General features: G+C 48.0%; 1 protein-coding gene across 4 annotated transcripts in view; it reads right to left on the bottom strand.

Annotated features, from left to right (window-relative positions):
• Positions 1-19,985, bottom strand: part of EDA (ectodysplasin A) — a 174,875-nt gene extending 154,890 nt beyond the window's left edge. For all 4 annotated transcript variants that reach the window (XM_073640928.1, XM_073640929.1, XM_073640930.1 and 1 more), the window contains exon 1: positions 19,454-19,985. In XM_073640928.1, coding sequence (XP_073497029.1) covers positions 19,454-19,771 — 318 coding nt within the window. In that variant the 5' untranslated portion in view covers positions 19,772-19,985. The remainder of the gene's footprint in view (positions 1-19,453) is intronic.
• Positions 19,986-20,560: the final 575 nt, after the last annotated feature.

Here is a 20,560-nt window from a genome sequence, read left to right as displayed (position 1 = left end):
GATTCTGCTGTTAGCGGAGATTATTAAAGGATGCTCCAATTCTTAAGTAGTACATAGTGGGTATGGAATGTGAAAACTTTGCAATATGAGCACATACTGGGACAGCCTATAAATAATGACTGACAGTGAATATATCATGAAACAAGCTTGTATAGTCAGACCAATGATTTATCCAACTACAAATCTGCTTTAATATCAAGAGGTATATGTGATGGTGCATCATAAAAATCATCCTTTTCAGATCCATTACATGATTCACTGGAGCTCACGTGCAGGAGTGTAAGTGGAAACAGGAAGGCAACATAAGTTATGGAGTAACAGTCTGATTTTGGTATATGGAGTGTAAGCAGACCTCTTCTTAAAGTTTATGTATCAGAACTGCCATTTGTTTAAAGCAATCACCCCTCCTAAGCTATCTATATGGGCACTGTCACGCCTGCAAGTGGCGCACTTGGTTTGTGGACTCATTGTGTCACGGACCGGACTTACCCTGGAGGGGCATAACTAAGCAGGTACCTTGATGTTCACTGGAGCCTCTAGTGGGGAGGTCAGGCTTGTGCGGCAAGTAGCTGACAGGTGCGACTCCAGGGCGGCGACCGGCTGTAGTAGCGGACCCCAAGGTTCAAAGCCGTTAATACGAATAGCGAATCCTAGACAGGGTAGGACGACCACTAGGGACAGGTTCGGACTGTGCAGTTTCTGGATAGCAGACACACAGATCTCGGGAAACTGTTCAGGTACCGCCGATGCGAACAAGGGGTACAGATACCACAGACGCGGCTTCAGGGTAACGAACACACTGAGGACAACAGGAACAGTACAGGATAGGGAATCTCAATAATAGTCTATAGGGACACAGGAATATTACTAACAGACTAGGAACGGGGATCAGGCAACATACAGTTGCACATACCAAACCACCTAACAGTAACTATAGGGGTTGCTCAGACACCTCCCTATTATGGAGGGTGCCTTTTATACAACATGCCTCCCAGCTATTGACTGGGAGACACCTTGCAGATGAACACATTACTAAATGCCTCCCAGCTGATAGCTGGAAGCATTTACCAAGTGAGTGCACAGCTCCTGTAAGAGCAGGGGATCGCATGCACACGCACACTAGGCGTGCCCCCGACACAGTGCAGCGTGCACAGGAGCAGACAGTGAGCATGCCGGGACCACGTCGGAGGGCCGGGGCGGTGAGTAAGCCGGAGTCCCTGCATGGAGGGAGAAGGGGAGACCATGCAGGGGTGCTGGCCATGGAGTAGCAGGCACGCAGGTCAAAGGAAGCTGAATAAAATGGTACGTCAAGATCGGATATGGTGTTTTATTCTAAAGAAATCCACATTTTTCTTAATATGTAAATGAGCTGTTAAGATCTATGGGCCTGACACAGATCTCCCTAAGAATATGCCTCCAAAGCTTATTTAAAATGAAAGCAGGCATTACCAGTGTGAGACATGTAGATCAGGAGAGCAGACTGTCACTAATTTCATGTCTCATATTAGTAACGCCCCCTTTCATTTAGAATAATCTCTGGAGACTGATTCTCAGGGAGACCTGTGTCCGGCCCAAAGATCTTAATAGACCATTAACATATTAAGAAAAACGTGGATTTCTCTGGAATAAGATATCGAATCGCACATATCAAGGAATCATTTTATTCAACCTTTTATGACCACCATGCCCATACAGAGAGCTTAGGAGGGTTGATGCTCCTGACATATGGCCTTTAACACTTTCTATTTCAATTAATGTCACTAAAAAACAACCTACTCCCCTGTGACTATGAAAAAATGTAATTGCCCCCACTGAAAAATTATATGCAGTGCTGGTAAACCGCTACGGGGTCCAATGTGGAGACCAAATATTCCAAAGTCTATTTAGATGGAAAGTCTAAGTTCTAGAGCCAGGTCTATTGCGGATGACGTAACAGAGGATATTTTCTGGTATTTGGAGGGAGGCAAGGTTGAAAATCTGTTCTCATTTCAGGAACAATACAGTAACTCGCCCCGATTTACAGTTCACCCTCACATATTCAGAGATTACTTGACACCTTATTTTACAGAATAGGACATAATCTGCGAACAGATACTCATAACATGTTGCATTATCAAAGCAATCATCCCAGGAACTTGGTTGATTCCCTTCCGTGTAACCAGTGATGGTATTGAAGAAAGGGTAGAAATTGAGGGTGTGAGATGTGTCAGAAATGTATCATTAGAAGTCCTAGTCCTCGCCACTTAAAAGTTTAAGATCATTTCTGTTGATTTTAAAATCATTCAATTGGATAATTTACAGTATATACCAGGGCTGTGGAGTCGGAGTCTGAGTCGGTATCCATTTTGATGGAGTCGGAGTAGGTATAAAATGGACCGACTCCAGCTCCTAAAATATAATAAATTGGATACAGTAGTTCAATGCAGTTTGTAGGGAATATTTTTTTTCTAAAGAATTTGGGAAAGTTATGAAATGTCCTATAAATGTCTGTCCTATTCCTGATCTAAGGGTCTAGACTTTTAGCTGAGATGAATCTGTGCTACAGTAAATTTATCACTTACACATGAGCCATGTATGAGGGAGTCGGTGTCATGGAAATTGAGGAGTCGGAGGTTTGGCTTACCAACTCCACAGCCCTGGTATATACCACATACACCTTGTGAATATTGATTATTAACAGGTGGAAGAATTATATGCTACTGACAAGACTGGAGCCATTTTTTGAGACGTGAATGATCAGTTCAGGTGGCAGGGGAGAGAAGATGTAATACAATCATTCTGTGCACATAAACTGTTAGGCTGTGTTCACACGTTGAGTTTTTGCTGCTTTTTTATGCCAATAAAAAGCCACTTTTTACAATACCAGCAAAAGCTTTGAGATTTCTGAAATTCCATGCACATGCTTGCTTTTTGTCCTGACTGAATTAGAAAACTGCAACTTGCCAATTCTTCAGTGTTTTTGTAGCGTCTTTTTCACCCATTGAAAGCAATGAGTAAATGTAAAAAAAAGCAGCGAAAAATGTTGCCATCATATTTTGCAGAGTTTACAGTGAAAAAAACGCAGGTATAATAGGATGTGAAACCCATTTATGTTTATGATTGAAGTTGAAACTAAAATGTATTGGTATTAGCATGGCAGTTAGTATTAGTACAGTTTAATTAAATTAGTGATGTGTAACGTAAACTAAGTCTGAGCATTTCAATGCCTGATCAAGGTGTAAAACTAAACAATGCCTGATCAATGTGTGAAATTGAACAATACTGAATCAACTAAATGGCCCTGACCAATGTGAAGTAAGAAGTGCCCAACCAACTCAATGCCCTGTCAATGTCTTAAGTAAACTATGCCTGACCAATTCAACTCCCCCTGCTGTTTTTACATTTGCAATGTTGTATTTTTTCATGAACTCATATGAACTTTTTTTTGGTCAGAATAGTCACTATTTTTTCAGACAAACTTTTTCTACCAAATAATTTGATCAAATTGCCCTTTTTTTCCAAAAACATTTTATGGTTTGACATACAGTACAGACCAAAAGTTTGGACACACCTTCTCATTTAAAGATTTTTCTGTATTTGCATGACTATGAAAATTGTACATTCACACTGAAGGCATCAAAACTATGAATTAACACATGTGGAATTATATACTTAACAAAAAAGTGTGAAACAACTGAAAATATGTCTTATATTCTAGGTTCTTCAAAGTAGCCACCTTTTGCTTTGATGACTGCTTTGCACACTCTTGGCATTCTCTTGATGAGCTTCAAGAGGTAGTCACCGTAAATGGTCTTCCAACAATCTTGAAGGAGTTCCCAGAGATGCTTAGCACTTGTTGGCCCTTTTGCCTTCACTCTGCGGTCAAGCTCACCCCAAACCATCTCGATTGGGTTCAGGTCTGGCGACTGTGGAGGCCAGGTCATCTGGCGTAGCACCCCATCACTCTCCTCCTTGGTCAAATAGCCCTTACACAGCCTGGAGGTGTGTTTGGGGTCATTGTCCTATTGAAAAATAAATGATGGTCCAACTAAACGCAAACCGGATGCAATAGCATGCCGCTGCAAGATGCTGTGGTAGCCATGCTGGTTCAGTATGCCTTCAATTTTGAATAAATCCCCAACAGTGTCACCAGCAAAGCACCCCCACACCATCACACCTCCTCCTCCATGCTTCACGGTGGGAACCAGGCATGTAGAGTCCATCCGTTCACCTTCTCTGCGTCACACAAAGACATGGTGGTTGGAACCAAAGATCTCAAATTTGGACTCATCAGACCAAAGCACAGATTTCCACTCGTCTAATGTCCATTCCTTGTGTTCTTTAGCCCAAACAAGTCTCTTCTGCTTGTTGCCTGTCCTTAGCAGTGGTTTCCTAGCAGCTATTTTACCATGAAGGCCTGCTGCACAAAGTCTCCTCTTAACAGCTGTTTTATAGATGTGTCTGCTGCTAGAACTCTGTGTGGCATTGACCTGGTCTCTAATCTGAGCTGCTGTTAACCTGCGATTCCTGAGGCTGGTGACTCGGATAAACTTATCCTCAGAAGCAGAGGTGACTCTTGGTCTTCCTTTCCTGGGGCGGTCCTCATGTGAGCCAGTTTCTTTGTAGCGCTTGATTGTTTTTGTCACTGCACTTGGGGACATTTTCAAAGTTTGCCCAATTTTTCGGACTGACTGACCTTCATTTCTTAAAGTAATGATGGCCACTCGGTTTTCTTTACTTAGCTGCTTTTTTCTTGCCATAATACAAATTCTAACAGTCTATTCAGTAGGACTATCAGCTGTGTATCCACCTGACTTCTGCACAACACAACTGATGGTCCCAACCCCATTTATAAGGCAAGAAATCACACCTGACAGGGCACTCCTGTGAAGTGAAAACCATTTCCGGTGACTACCTCTTGAAGCTCATCAAGAGAATGCCAAGAGTGTGCAAAGCAGTCATCAAAGCAAAAGGTGGCTACTTTGAAGAACCTAGAATATAAGACATATTTTCAGTTGTTTCACACTTTTTTGTAAAGTATATAATTCCACATGTGTTAATTCATAGTTTTGATGCCTTCAGTGTGAATGTACAATTTTCATAGTCATGAAAATACAGAAAAATCTTTAAATGAGAAGGTTTGTCCAAACTTTTGGTCTGTACTGTACGTATTGCATTGGTGACCTAACATCTTGCACTGTTCATACTAGCATAGTGGAAGCAAAGCTGAACTTTGGGAGTGTAAATGCACTCGAAGTGGGGAAAAATTATTTCTTTAATAAGCTACATTGCAAAGTTTACTCTCTTTACGATATATTTCGGAAATTATATATTGCAACAGATTAGTAGTAGCAGCTACACATTAAATTTTTGTTATTTCAGAAATCTGTAGTGAAGAGAGGAAACTTTGAAATGTATCTTAAAGAAATTCTTTTTTTTCCCCCACTTTGAGAGTACATTACACAATGTACTAATTTATGGCAATTTAGAAATGTTTCTTTCTTGAGATGGACCCACATGAGGTTGGTAGGTGGTATTTTTTTTCATACTGGGTAATAAAAACACATGGAATATTTTTGTACTAACTTAGATGTTATTTTTTCTTTATTAACCTCACAACCCCAAAAAAAAAAAGATTTTTGGACATTGTGACTGTGCATCTAACCATGGCCTATAACTTTGGCTGATCTCTGAGCGTGCCTCAGAGCTTTATTTTTTATCCAATTGTAGGTTATTACATGCTCTTACGGCTTCCAGCAAAAATAAAAGAAAAACAAAAAAGAAGTGTAATGAGATCAGGCATCTGTTACAATATTCTTACCACAAACAAAAAGAAACCATTAACTCCCAAACATTTGAGGCTTAAACTACAGGGCGTCTAAGTATTTGTGTTCTTTTACACAAAACTTATATAAAATCATGGTTATTTCTGCTCTCATGGGTGCACAGACCAGTCTAATAAGTATAGGATCTGTTCCAACACTCTGTTCTGATACTGTGTCCACTCTTTCAGATGGCAAGTCTTCAAAAGGAACTTTAAAGAAGTTGTCTACTACTTGGACAACTCCTTCACGTACCCCATGCTTGGCCCCGATAAAATAAAAAAGCTTATACTCCCCTCCCATGCTGGCACCGCTCCAGCTGTGTCGGCACTCGCAGTCCCGGGTGTAGCGCTGGCGTCCCTGCCCTCTGCTAGGCAGGGACGCTGCTCCCCTCACCGCTCTGCTGTCAGCGCGCGCTCCGTCCCGGCGTCCTCTCCCCGCTCTGCTGTCAGCGCGCGCTTCGTCCCGGCGTCCTCTCCCCGCTCTGCTGTCAGCGCGCGCTCCGTCCCGGCGTCCTCCTCCTGCTCTGCTCTCAGCGCGCGCTCCTTCCCGGCCCCTGTGCTTAGGGCGCGCGCGCGCTTCCCTCCTCTTAAAGGGGCCGCGCGCGCCGCCCTAAAGAGTCCCCGGCCAATGGCCGGAGGACTTCATCATATATAAGGCACCTCCTCCAAAATGGAGGTGCCCGAGCAATGTTGTTTGCACCTGTGTCTCACCTGTGCTTCAGCCCTCAGGTCCCGTTGCCAGTTACCTGCCAGATTCCTGCCAGTTTCCTGCTAGTTACCTGCCTGATTCCTGCCTGAATACTTGTTACCTGTCTGCCAGTCTGAGGTCCGACGGTCTGCCTTACTACTCCTGTCAGTCTGTCTAAAGGACCAGCCTGCCCGCTCACCTGGGAGCGCATATCAGCTACCTGCCTGCTTGCCTGAGGTCCGACGGTCTGCCTTACTACTCCGGTCAGTCTGTCTATGGACCAGCTTGCCCGCTCTCCTGGGAGCGCTTCTCCGTTATCTGCCTGCTTGCCAGCCCGGAGGCTCCGTTGTCACGTGCTGTGACCACCAGCTATCTCAGAGACTCTTGCCCGCTCACCTGGGAGCGCAACTCCGTTACCTGCCTGCTTGCCAGCCCGGAGGTCCCGTTGTCACGTGCGGTGACCACCAGCTATTCCAGAGACTCTTGCCCGCTCACCTGGGAGCGCTTCTCCGTTACCTACCTGCCTGCCAGCCCGGAGGTTCCGCCGTCACGTGCCGTGACCACCTGCTATTCCAGAGACTCTCGCTTGCTCACCTGGGAGCACACATCTACCATCTGCCTGCTAGCCTACCCGGAGGCTCTGCCATCACAGGTCGTACCTACCCCTTACCTAGAGACTGCCACCCGCTCCCTTACAAGGGCCGCCCCCTTGTATAGTAGCTCAGAGGTTCCGCCTCCCGGACCCGTTACAGTTTGCTCGGGCCATGGAACCCGGTGGCACCCAAGCTCCCTCGCTCACGGACCTGTGTCATGAACTGTCCCGTCAAAGGTCCCAACAGGAGTCCATCCTGGGTCACCTGCGGAATGTCAATACTCGCCTGGATACTCTGACACCACCACCTGCAACTACGGCCAGTACCATGGTATCCTTTTCCGGACCCCGGCTCTCTGCACCTCCTCGCTTCGGAGGCGACTCCGTCCTGGCTCGGGGCTTCATAAATCAGTGCACCCTGCATTTTGAACTATTGTCCCACCAGTTTAACTCCGACCGAGCCAAAATTGCATTCATCATGTCCCATCTCACCGGGGAGGCTCTGGCCTGGCTAAATCCTCTATGGGAGAGAGGAGACCCCCTGGTGTCCGACTTGCCTGCCTTTCTCACAGCTTTCCGGAAAGCCTTCGACGAACCCGGACGGAGGACCTCATCCGCATCATCTCTGCTACGCCTCCGTCAGGGAAGCCTCACCGTGGGTCAATATGCCATACGGTTCCGTACCCTTGCCTCGGAGCTGGCCTGGGATAACGAAGCTCTGGTATCCGTCTTCTGGGAGGGTCTGTCCGGCCGTATTAAAGATGAACTTGCTGGTCGGGACATTCCTACCACTCTCGATGACCTAATAACTCTTGCCACCCGGATTGACCTACGGTTCCAGGAACGTGCCAAAGAGGTCACCCGTGAAAAGGGGCTTCCACGTCTGGTTCCTACTTTTCTGAAACCCGTCACTCCTTCCGTTTCTCCCCAGGTACACTCTCCTGAGCCTATGCAGGTCGACCAGACCAAGATGGTCAAATCCCGTCAGGACTTTCGCCGTGCCGAGGGGAGCTGCTTCTACTGTGGCAGTAAGGAGCATCGGATCCGTGCCTGCCCGGAGAGGTCGGGAGAACGCCTGTGTCTAGGTTCGCTCAGAGGACTTGATCTAGACAAAAATAAATCCTCTCCATCCCTGCTGCTGTCTGTCTCAATCATCTGCGGGGAGAATCGTTATTCCGAACTAGCCCAACTTGACTCTGGAGCAGCCGGAAATCTTATTTCACTGTCCCTGGTGGAGAAATACCGCATCCCCACCAAACCTCTGGCTGTACCCTTGTCTGTTGTTGCCGTGGATGGGGGCCTCTTATCTCGCCCCATCCAATTCATCACCGAATCCATTACTCTGCAAGTGGGTATGCTGCATTCAGAGAGTATCTCCCTTCACGTTCTGCCTGGACTCTCTCACGCCCTCTTGCTAGGTCTGCCTTGGCTCCAGAGACATGCACCCGTGCTTGACTGGCAAACCGGAGAAGTCCTTCGCTGGGGACAAGACTGTCATAAAACCTGTCTGGTTCCCGTCCATTCCGTCCGTCCCTCTCCTATCCCAGCTAATCTACCTGGACTTCCGATTCCTTATTGGTCTTGTGCTGATGTCTTTGATATGGAGGAGGCAGAGACATTACCACCTCATAGACCATGTGACTGCCCCATCGATCCCGCCAGAGTAATGCAGGTGGCTCCCGTGAGTCTAAATTGTCTCCCTCCTGGTAAGACGTTCGTATCGGTACCTGATCGGGAGAGGATCCTACTCTGGGGTCATTCGTCTAAACTAGCTGGCCACGCCGGTCAGAAAAAGACCCTCCAGCTTATTACCCGGCACTACTGGTGGCCTAACCTGCACAAGGATGTTATGGACTTTGTTTCTGCCTGTGTGTCCTGCGCCCGCAACAAGGTTCCGAGACACCTGTCGGCCGGCCGCCTTCTTCCTCTGCCAGCACCTGCTGCCCCCTGGCAGCATATAGCGATGGACTTCGTAACTGATCTGCCCGTCTCTGCCGGTTGTACGGTCATTTGGGTGGTCGCTGACCGCTTTTCCAAGATGGCTCACTTCATTCCCCTGCCAGGTCTTCCGTCTGCACCCGAGCTGGCTAGAGTCTTTATCCGCCACATCTTCCGTCTTCATGGCCTGCCCCGTCACATCGTGTCGGATCGAGGAGTACAGTTCACTTCTCGTTTCTGGAGAGCCACTTGTAAATTGCTAGACGTCACTCTGGACTTCTCCTCCGCTTACCACCCACAGTCTAATGGTCAAGTGGAGCGGATCAATCAGAACCTGACCAGTTACCTCCGGCACTTCGTTAATGCTCACCATTCTGACTGGGTGGATCTCCTGCCATGGGCCGAATTCTCGTACAACAATCACGAGAGCGAGTCTTCCTCCATATGGGAGAGTACCCGGTCCGCACTCCTTCTGTCATCCGAGCGTATGAAAAGGCACGCTGACAAAGGACGTCTGGATCCTCCTCAATTCCGTCCTGGGGATAAAGTCTGGCTCTCGTCCAAATATGTCCGGCTCAAGATCCCTTCCTATAAGTTGGGGCCTCGGTTCATCGGCCCACTGGAGGTTATCAGTCAGATCAACCCGGTGGCCTATAAATTGAAACTCCCGGCCAACTTACGGATCCCTAACTCCTTCCATGTATCTCTCCTCAAACCTGTGGTACTTAACTCTTTTTCTAAGTCTACAGGTACGCCTCTTGCTCCGGTTTCTGCTGAGGACGAGTTTGAGGTAGAGAACATTCTTGCCACCAAAAGGGTAAGAGGAAAGACCTTTTTCTTGGTAGATTGGAGGGGGTTTGGTCCTGAGGAGAGAACGTGGGAGCCCCGGGAGAATATCCATGCCCCTCTCATCCTAGCTAAATTTCTGTCTGGCCTAAAAAAGGGGGGGCCTAAAGGGGGGGGTACTGTAGCGCTGGCGTCCCTGCCCTCTGCTAGGCAGGGACGCTGCTCCCCTCACCGCTCTGCTGTCAGCGCGCGCTCCGTCCCGGCGTCCTCTCCCCGCTCTGCTGTCAGCGCGCGCTTAGTCCCGGCGTCCTCTCCCCGCTCTGCTGTCAGCGCGCGCTCCGTCCCGGCGTCCTCCTCCTGCTCTGCTCTCAGCGCGCGCTCCTTCCCGGCCCCTGTGCTTAGGGCGCGCGCGCGCTTCCCTCCTCTTAAAGGGGCCGCGCGCGCCGCCCTAAAGAGTCCCCGGCCAATGGCCGGAGGACTTCATCATATATAAGGCACCTCCTCCAAAATGGAGGTGCCCGAGCAATGTTGTTTGCACCTGTGTCTCACCTGTGCTTCAGCCCTCAGGTCCCGTTGCCAGTTACCTGCCAGTTACCTGCCAGTTTCCTGCCAGTTTCCTGCCAGTTACCTGCCTGATTCCTGCCTGAATACTTGTTACCTGTCTGCCAGTCTGAGGTCCGACGGTCTGCCTTACTACTCCTGTCAGTCTGTCTAAAGGACCAGCCTGCCCGCTCACCTGGGAGCGCATATCAGCTACCTGCCTGCTTGCCTGAGGTCCGACGGTCTGCCTTACTACTCCGGTCAGTCTGTCTATGGACCAGCTTGCCCGCTCACCTGGGAGCGCTTCTCCGTTATCTGCCTGCTTGCCAGCCCGGAGGCTCCGTTGTCACGTGCTGTGACCACCAGCTATCTCAGAGACTCTTGCCCGCTCACCTGGGAGCGCAACTCCGTTACCTGCCTGCTTGCCAGCCCGGAGGTCCCGTTGTCACGTGCGGTGACCACCAGCTATTCCAGAGACTCTTGCCCGCTCACCTGGGAGCGCTTCTCCGTTACCTACCTGCCTGCCAGCCCGGAGGTTCCGCCGTCACGTGCCGTGACCACCTGCTATTCCAGAGACTCTCGCTTGCTCACCTGGGAGCACACATCTACCATCTGCCTGCTAGCCTACCCGGAGGCTCTGCCATCACAGGTCGTACCTACCCCTTACCTAGAGACTGCCACCCGCTCCCTTACAAGGGCCGCCCCCTTGTATAGTAGCTCAGAGGTTCCGCCTCCCGGACCCGTTACACCGGGGCTCTGGTATGGTTGCTGTGACACATGAGCCTGGCACCCTATCAGTGCATGTGTCACTGGCCTCACTTCCGGTCGAATTGAACATGAAGAGGAAGTCAGATCAGCTGCAGCCTGACATCCTCTTCATGTTCAATTCAACAGAAGTCGAGGATTGCGCTGATTGGGCGCCTGGCTGAAGTGTCACAACAACCTGCATGGGAGACCCGGGACCGCGAGTGCCGACACCGCAGGAACGGCGCTGGCACATGAGGTGAGTATAAGCTTTTTTTATTTTATCGAGGCCAAGCATTTAGATCAAGAATGGGTTGTCCTAGTAGTGGACGACCCCTTTAATGTCCCCCATTTCCTAGCTTGCAATGCGCCAGCCACTGCCAGCACAGGAGAGGAGACACAGTCCCGCCACCCCTTCCTGAAATCCATGGCTAGAGATGGATAGCACCTGAGAATAGATAGTGGACAAAATGGAGACACAGTGGTAGGCACTTTGAATACATTTTTTAGGAGTAAAACCACGTAATGTTTAAATAACGCACTTTACAGAAATTCTATTATGATGAATCACAGTCTTTAAATACAAATTAAATAATAGTCTTAAAATACCAACATACAGTACGGTATGCTGGAAAAAAAGGTAGATCTGACAGATTTAGTCCAATATACAGTACTGTGCAAAAGTATGAACAGGTGTTGAAAAAAATGCAACAAAGTAAGAACTTTTAAAATTAGAAGTGTTCATTTATTTTTATCATTTCACAAAAAACAAAGTGAATGAAACGAAAGAGAAATCTTAATCAAATCAATATTTGGCATGACCACACTTTGCCTTCTAAACAACATCAGTTCTTCTAGGTACATGTTTTTGAAGGAACACGGCCTGGACGTTGTTCCAAACATCTTGGAGAACAGCAGATCTGTGGATGTTGCTTGCACAAAACCTTCAATCTCTTCATGTAATCCCAGACAGATTTGATGATGTTGATATCAAGGCTCAGTGGGGCCATATCATCACTTCCAGGACTCCTTGTTATTCTTTACATTGAAGATAGTTCTTTATGACATTAGCCATAAGTTTGGGTTTGGTATTGTATGCTAGATAAGTATCTGCCTGGATTTATCAGCACTGAGGACATCAATAATACTAAGAAAATCCCCAACTCCATTTGCTGAAATGCAGACCCAAACTTGTCAGGAACCTCCACCATGCTTGACTGGACTGTTGCCTGCAGATACTCATTATTGTACAACTCTTCAGCCCATTGGTGAAAAAAACTGTCTTCTGTTACAGCCAAATGCTTCACATTTTGACTCTTCAGTCCAGAGCACCTGCTGCCAGTTCCTAAGTTTTTTGTCCATATTTGAAGTTCACTTGGCCTTCTTTCCACGTCAAAGGTATGGCTTTATGGGCACAATTCTTCGATGAAGACAGAACAGTAGATGGGTCCCACTGTTTGCTGCCAGCTCTGAGATGATGGCACTGCTCGACATTTTCAAATTTCAAAGGGAATTAAGCATGAGATGTCTTTCATCTGCTGCACTACTTTTAGATAGCCAACCAGTGCATCTATGGTCCTCAAAGCTGTCCATTTCTTGGTGCTTCTTCAAAAGATTCGAAACAGCACATCTTGAAACCAGAATCTGCTTTGAAATGTTTGCCTGGAAGAAAACTTGCTGATGCAGTATAACTACCTTGTGTCTTGTTGCTGTGCTCAGTCATAGTGTATGACATGTCATATCAAACTCTCTTCCACAACCTCACTTTTGTTGCAGTTTGGCTGGTTTTCATTCAGCTGTAAGCTTCCTACACAGCTGTTTCTGTTTCAGCTTTTGACCATTTCAAAATACATATGAACATTATGATCGTTATCACTTGATTGGTACAATTGATAACTCATACACCTGACTAGATTCCTACGAAATCCCCGACTTTGTGCAGTTGTACATACACTGCTCAAAAAAATAAAGGGAACACTGAAATAACACATCCTAGATCTGAATGAATGAAATATTCTCATTGATTACTTTGTTCTGTACAAAGCGGAGTGTGCTGACAACAAAATCACACAAAAATCATCAATGGAAATCAAATTTATTAACCAAACTTTGTTAAGTTTGATGGAACAAGGAAAAGATGTGTCAAAGGGAAAGGGGGTCCAAAATCAGAACATCGGTACCAATTTTTAATTTTAAAATTAAGTAATAGTTGGTACAAATAATTTTTAATTTCCAGACGATCCAAACAACCATTTATGTCCTCAAGTAAACCTGTTAACTATGTTTATTTCCATGTTATATATATATATATAAATATATATATATACATACACACACACACACACTGCTCAAAAAAAATAAAGGGAACACTCAAATAACACATCCTAGATCTGAATGAATGAAATATTCTCATTGATTACTTTGTTCTGTGCAAAGTTGAATGTGCTGACAACAAAATCACACAAAAATCATCAATGGAAATCAAATTTATTAACCAATGGAGGCCTGGATTTAGAGTCACCCCCAAAATTAAAGTGGAAAAACACACTACAGACTGATCCAACTTTGATGTAATGTCCTTAAAACAAGTCAAATGAGGCTCAGTATTGTGTGTGGCCTCCACGTGCCTGTATGACCTCCCTACAATGCCTGGGCATGCTCCTGATGAGGTTGCGGATGGTCTCCTGTGGGATCTCCTCCCAGACCTGGACTAAAGCATCCGCCAACTCCTGGACAGTCTGTGGTGCAACGTGACGTTGGTGGATAAAGCGAGACATGATGTCCCAGATGTGCTCAATTGGATTCAGGTCAGGGGAACTGGAGGGCCAGTCCATAGCTTCAATGCCTTCATCTAGCAGGAACTGCTGACACTCCAGCCACATGAGGTCTGGCATTGTCCAGCATTAGGAGGAACCCAGGGCCAACCGCACCGGCATATGGTCTCACAAGGGGTCTGAGGATCTCAACTCGGTACCTAATGGCAGTCAGGCTACCTCTGGCGAGCACATGGAGGGCTGTGGGGCCCTCCAAAGAAATGCCACCCCACACCATTACTGACCCACTGCCAAACCGGTTATACTGAAGGATGTTGCAGGCAGCAGATTGTTCTCCATGGCGTCTCCAGACTCTGCCACGTCTGTCACATGTGCTCAGTGTGAACCGGCTTTCATCTGTGAAGAGCACAGGGCGCCAGTGGCAACTTTGCCAATCCTGGTGTTATGTGGCAAATGGCAAGCGTCCTGCACGGTGTTGGGCTGTGAGCACAACCCCCATCTGTGGACGTCGGGCCCTCATACCACCCTCATGGAGTGTGTTTCTAACCGTTTGTGCAGACACATGCACATTTGTGGCCTGCTGGAGGTCATTTTGCAGGGCTCTGGCAGTGCTCCTCCTGTTCCTCCTTGCACAAAGGAGGAGGTAGCGGTCCTGCTGCTGGGTTGTTGCCCTCCTACGGCCCCCTCCACGTCTCCTGGTGTACTGGCCTGTCTCCTGGTAGCGCCCACAGCCTCTGGACACTACACTGACAGACACAGCAAACCTTCTTGCCACAGCTCGCATTGATGTGCCATCCTGGATGAGCTGCACTACCTGAGCAACTTCTGTGGGTTGTAGAGTCCGTTTCATGCTACCACGAGTGTGAAAGCACAACCAACATTCAAAAGTGACCAAAACATCAGCCAGAAAGCATTGGTACTGAGGTGTGGTCTGTGGTCCTCACCTGCAGAACCACTCCTTTATTGAGGGTGTCTTGATAATTGCCAATAATTTCCATCTATTGTCTATTCCATTTGCACAACAGCATGTGAAATTGATTGTCAATCAGTGGTGCTTCCTAAGTGGACAGTTTGATTTCACAGAAGTTTGATTTACTTGGAGTTATATTCTGTTGTTTAAGTGTTCCCTTTATTTTTTTGAGCAGTGTATAAGATTTGATGCTGTTTCGAAGGAAAAGGGCGGTCACCAAATAGTAATCTGATCTACATTTCAATCTTTTGATCATTCACTTTACATTTTGTTAACCTATAAAAATAAGCCTATGAACATTTCTATTTTTGAAAGCATTCTAACTTTGCACAGCACTGTATATGTAGAGGAAATGATTTTTTTGGTAGTTACTAATATATAAGTATTACAGGTTCTCCTCCCTCAGATTCTTATAATGGCCACTGGCAGAGGAGCAAGGGACCAGACCTGTGCATCCTCCTCTCACAATTGAAAAACAGCTTTCCCACCATCATGTGCAGTGTTGTTTCAGCTTTTAAAGGCTTCAATGTTCTTGCGATGCATGTGTCCCCATCAGGAAATGTCTGACAGGAGTCCTAATGTCATGTTTGAATATAATGGATTAAATCCTCAATAGACGTCTACAAGACGGACGCATCCCGCCTTGAGAGGTTGTTATTAATCGTGGACTGGAAGCCCAAACTAGTGAGGTCAATGAGACTCACTGATTATAGTGACTAAGAATAACCCCCTATAGGCATAAATCAGGCAGGAGACCTGGTGATAAACTGGCCTTATACTACTACGTGCATTACCCTGCCACCCCCAATGCCACGTGCACACTGTCAGTATTTTACATCAGTATCGTAAGCCAAAACCAGAAGTGGGTGATAGAAACACGTGCACCACTTCTGTATTTATTATACTTTTCCTGATTGTTCTTCTCCTGATTTTAGCTTACAAATACTGATGCAAAATACTGAACATGGCCTTATAGTGTATACATGTGTTACACATCTATATGGCTAATACTACAACACCTATAACCCTGGTACTACTCCTCTATAGTGCCAATACTACAACTTCTATTATCCTGCGTCTTCTCATCAATAACACTAATACTCCAACCTCTATTACCTGGTACTACAGATCAATAACCCCAGTAGAACAGCTGTCCCACCCGTCTGTGGCCTCATCTACGACCTCTGCATGTCTGCTCTGTGCTGGAGTGATGATCAGTAGAACGGAACCACTGTCCCTCAAGTCACCAAAACCAAGTTGTGCTGCACAGGCGTCACATCACACAGAGTAGGGGACGGCACAGGACCCTACATCACACACACACACACAAAGGAGCGGTATGACATCACACACACAGGAGCGGTATGACATCACACACACACACAGGAGCAGAATGACAACACACACACACACAGGAGCAGAATGACAACACACACACACACAGGAGCAGAATGACAACACACACACACACAGGAGCAGAATGACAACACACACACACACAGGAGCAGAATGACAACACACACACACACAGGAGCAGAATGACAACACACACACACACAGGAGCAGAATGACAACACACACACACACAGGAGCAGAATGACATCACACACACACACAGGAGCAGAATGACATCACACACACACAGGAGCAGAATGACATCACACACACACAGGAGCAGAATGACATCACACACACACACACACACACACACAGGAGCAGAATGACATCACACACACACACACACACACAGGAGCAGAATGACATCACACACACACACACACACACACACACAGGAGCAGAATGACATCACACACACACACACACACACACACAGGAGCAGAATGACATCACACACACACACACACAGGAGCAGAATGACATCACACACACACACACACACACACACAGGAGCAGAATGACATCACACACACACACACACACACACACACACAGGAGCAGAATGACATCACACACACACACACACACACACACACACACAGGAGCAGAATGACATCACACACACACACACACACACACACACACAGGAGCAGAATGACATCACACACACACACACACACAGGAGCAGAATGACATCACACACACACACACACACACACACACACACAGGAGCAGAATGACATCACACACACACACACACACACAGGAGCAGAATGACATCACACACACACACACACACACACACAGGAGCAGAATGACATCACACACACACACACACACAGGAGCAGAATGACATCACACACACACACACACACAGGAGCAGAATGACATCACACACACACACACACACAGGAGCAGAATGACATCACACACACACACACAGGAGCAGAATGACATCACACACACACACACACACACAGGAGCAGAATGACATCACACACACACACACACACAGGAGCAGAATGACATCACACACACACACACACACACACAGGAGCAGAATGACATCACACACACACACACACACAGGAGCAGAATGACATCACACACACACACACACACAGGAGCAGAATGACATCACACACACACACACACACACAGGAGCAGAATGACATCACACACACACACACACACACAGGAGCAGAATGACATCACACACACACACACACACACAGGAGCAGAATGACATCACACACACACACACACACACACAGGAGCAGAATGACATCACACACACACACACACACACACAGGAGCAGAATGACATCACACACACACACACACACACACAGGAGCAGAATGACATCACACACACACACACACACACAGGAGCAGAATGACATCACACACACACACACACACACAGGAGCAGAATGACATCACACACACACACACACACAGAGGAGCAGAATGACATCACACACACACACACACACAGGAGCAGAATGACATCACACACACACACACACACACACACAGGAGCAGAATGACATCACACACACACACACACAGGAGCAGAATGACATCACACACACACACACACACAGGAGCAGAATGACATCACACACACACACACACACAGGAGCAGAATGACATCACACACACACACACACACACACAGGAGCAGAATGACATCACACACACACACACACAGGAGCAGAATGACATCACACACACACACACACAGGAGCAGAATGACATCACACACACACACACACAGGAGCAGAATGACATCACACACACACACACACAGGAGCAGAATGACATCACACACACACACACACAGGAGCAGAATGACATCACACACACACACACAGGAGCAGAATGACATCACACACACACACACAGGAGCAGAATGACATCACACACACACACACAGGAGCAGAATGACATCACACACACACACACACACACACAGGAGCAGAATGACATCACACACACACACACACACACAGGAGCAGAATGACATCACACACACACACACACACACAGGAGCAGAATGACATCACACACACACACACACAGGAGCAGAATGACATCACACACACACACACACAGGAGCAGAATGACATCACACACACACACACAGGAGCAGAATGACATCACACACACAGGAGCAGAATGACATCACACACACACACACAGGAGCAGAATGACATCACACACACACACAGGAGCAGAATGACATCACACACACACACAGGAGCAGAATGACATCACACACACACACAGGAGCAGAATGACATCACACACACACACAGGAGCAGAATGACATCACACACACACACAGGAGCAGAATGACATCACACACACACACACACACAGGAGCAGAATGACATCACACACACACACACACACAGGAGCAGAATGACATCACACACACACACACAGGAGCAGAATGACATCACACACACACACAGGAGCAGAATGACATCACACACACACACAGGAGCAGAATGACATCACACACACACACAGGAGCAGAATGACATCACACACACACACAGGAGCAGAATGACATCACACACACACACACACACAGGAGCAGAATGACATCACACACACACACACACACAGGAGCAGAATGACATCACACACACACACACACACAGGAGCAGAATGACATCACACACACACACAGGAGCAGAATGACATCACACACACACACAGGAGCAGAATGACATCACACACACACACACACAGGAGCAGAATGACATCACACACACACACACACAGGAGCAGAATGACATCACACACACACACACACAGGAGCAGAATGACATCACACACACACACACAGGAGCAGAATGACATCACACACAGGAGCAGAATGACATCACACACACACACAGGAGCAGAATGACATCACACACACACACAGGAGCAGAATGACATCACACACACACACAGGAGCAGAATGACATCACACACACACACAGGAGCAGAATGACATCACACACACACACACACACACAGGAGCAGAATGACATCACACACACAGGAGCAGAATGACATCACACACACAGGAGCAGAATGACATCACACACACACACAGGAGCAGAATGACATCACACACACACACAGGACGCTGCAGTTCCCGGTGCCCTGACATCACACAGCTCGGCGGCCGCCCGCTCCGTGTCTCCCCGGCAGGACTCACCTGGTCGCCGGCCCCCGGGTGCTGCAGGTCAGACAGCCGCACCGCCGTCCTCCGGTGCTGGGAGAAGTCCCCTTCCTCGTCCGTGGTCCCAGGGCCGGAGCCCCGCGGGAACTTCCCGGCTCCCATCTCCCGGCGCAGCTCCAGATAGCAGCAGATAGTGACTATGTGCAAAGAGAGCGACAGCGCGAAGAAGCCGAGGAAGAGCCGGCAGCTGCCGCAACTCCTGGGACAACTGCACCCCGAGTGCTGGAGAGAGGAGGAGTCCGGGCACAGGGAGGGGTCCGCTGCAGGCTGCTCGGGCACACTCCGGGGTGCCATGCTGGTCAGTGGCAAGGGAGCAGCGGAGTCACCAGGGGGGAAGGCGCAGGCCGGTGCTCTGCTTCTCTCCAGCGCGCACTACGGCACCATGACTCTCCGCCGCTGAGCGTCTTACGAGGAAGCACATGAAACTACTCCCCGGAGCAGAGCGGAGCGGGGCGGCGCTGCACACACGGGACAGCTCCGACCTCCAGCCGGTAGCCACGCCTACCCGCACTCAGCCCGACCCGTAACCACACCTCCTCCAGGCTCTCCACGCCTCCAGGCAAACGAGAGCCTCGCGAAGAGCCACGCCCCGATCTCCGCCCCTCTCCACTCATAAGCTGCCACCACGAGCTGACTCCTCCCACATAGCGCTGTCTAGTGGCCGCTCTTGTCATTGCACACTCCTTTCTAGAGGACGAGGAGGGAGTGGAGGCCATAGGAGTCCGGGCTCCGGCCCCACACAATGCCGCGCTGCGGGGTGGCGGCTGTGCTCTGCCTCTGCTGGACGAGCCTTGTGGTCACGCTTGTGGTTTGGTGAACACTTACATAATAGAAAGATGGAGGCGGTCCTGAGCTCACAGACCCGGGGCACACAGCCCTTATGCTTCCTTCCATCTGCTATTAGTTGTGTAGACTGTCTCCTCTCCAGGACACCAGTAATGGTTCCAACTAATGCAACACATAATGCTAAGTGGCTAAAGCTGCGTTCCCACTATCAGGTTTTGCTGAGTTTTTTATGCAGATTTTTTTTGCACCTGTAACATGCGGCTACTTGCCTTTTATTGTGTTTTTATCGCGGTTTTG

Source organism: Phyllobates terribilis, unplaced genomic scaffold (assembly GCF_046119375.1).
Source record: "Phyllobates terribilis strain yellow unplaced genomic scaffold, ASM4611937v1 Scaffold_7__3_contigs__length_470593459, whole genome shotgun sequence".
In the NCBI taxonomy this organism is placed as follows: Eukaryota; Metazoa; Chordata; class Amphibia; order Anura; family Dendrobatidae; genus Phyllobates; species Phyllobates terribilis.
This window is presented reverse-complemented; position numbering and strand designations above follow the sequence as displayed.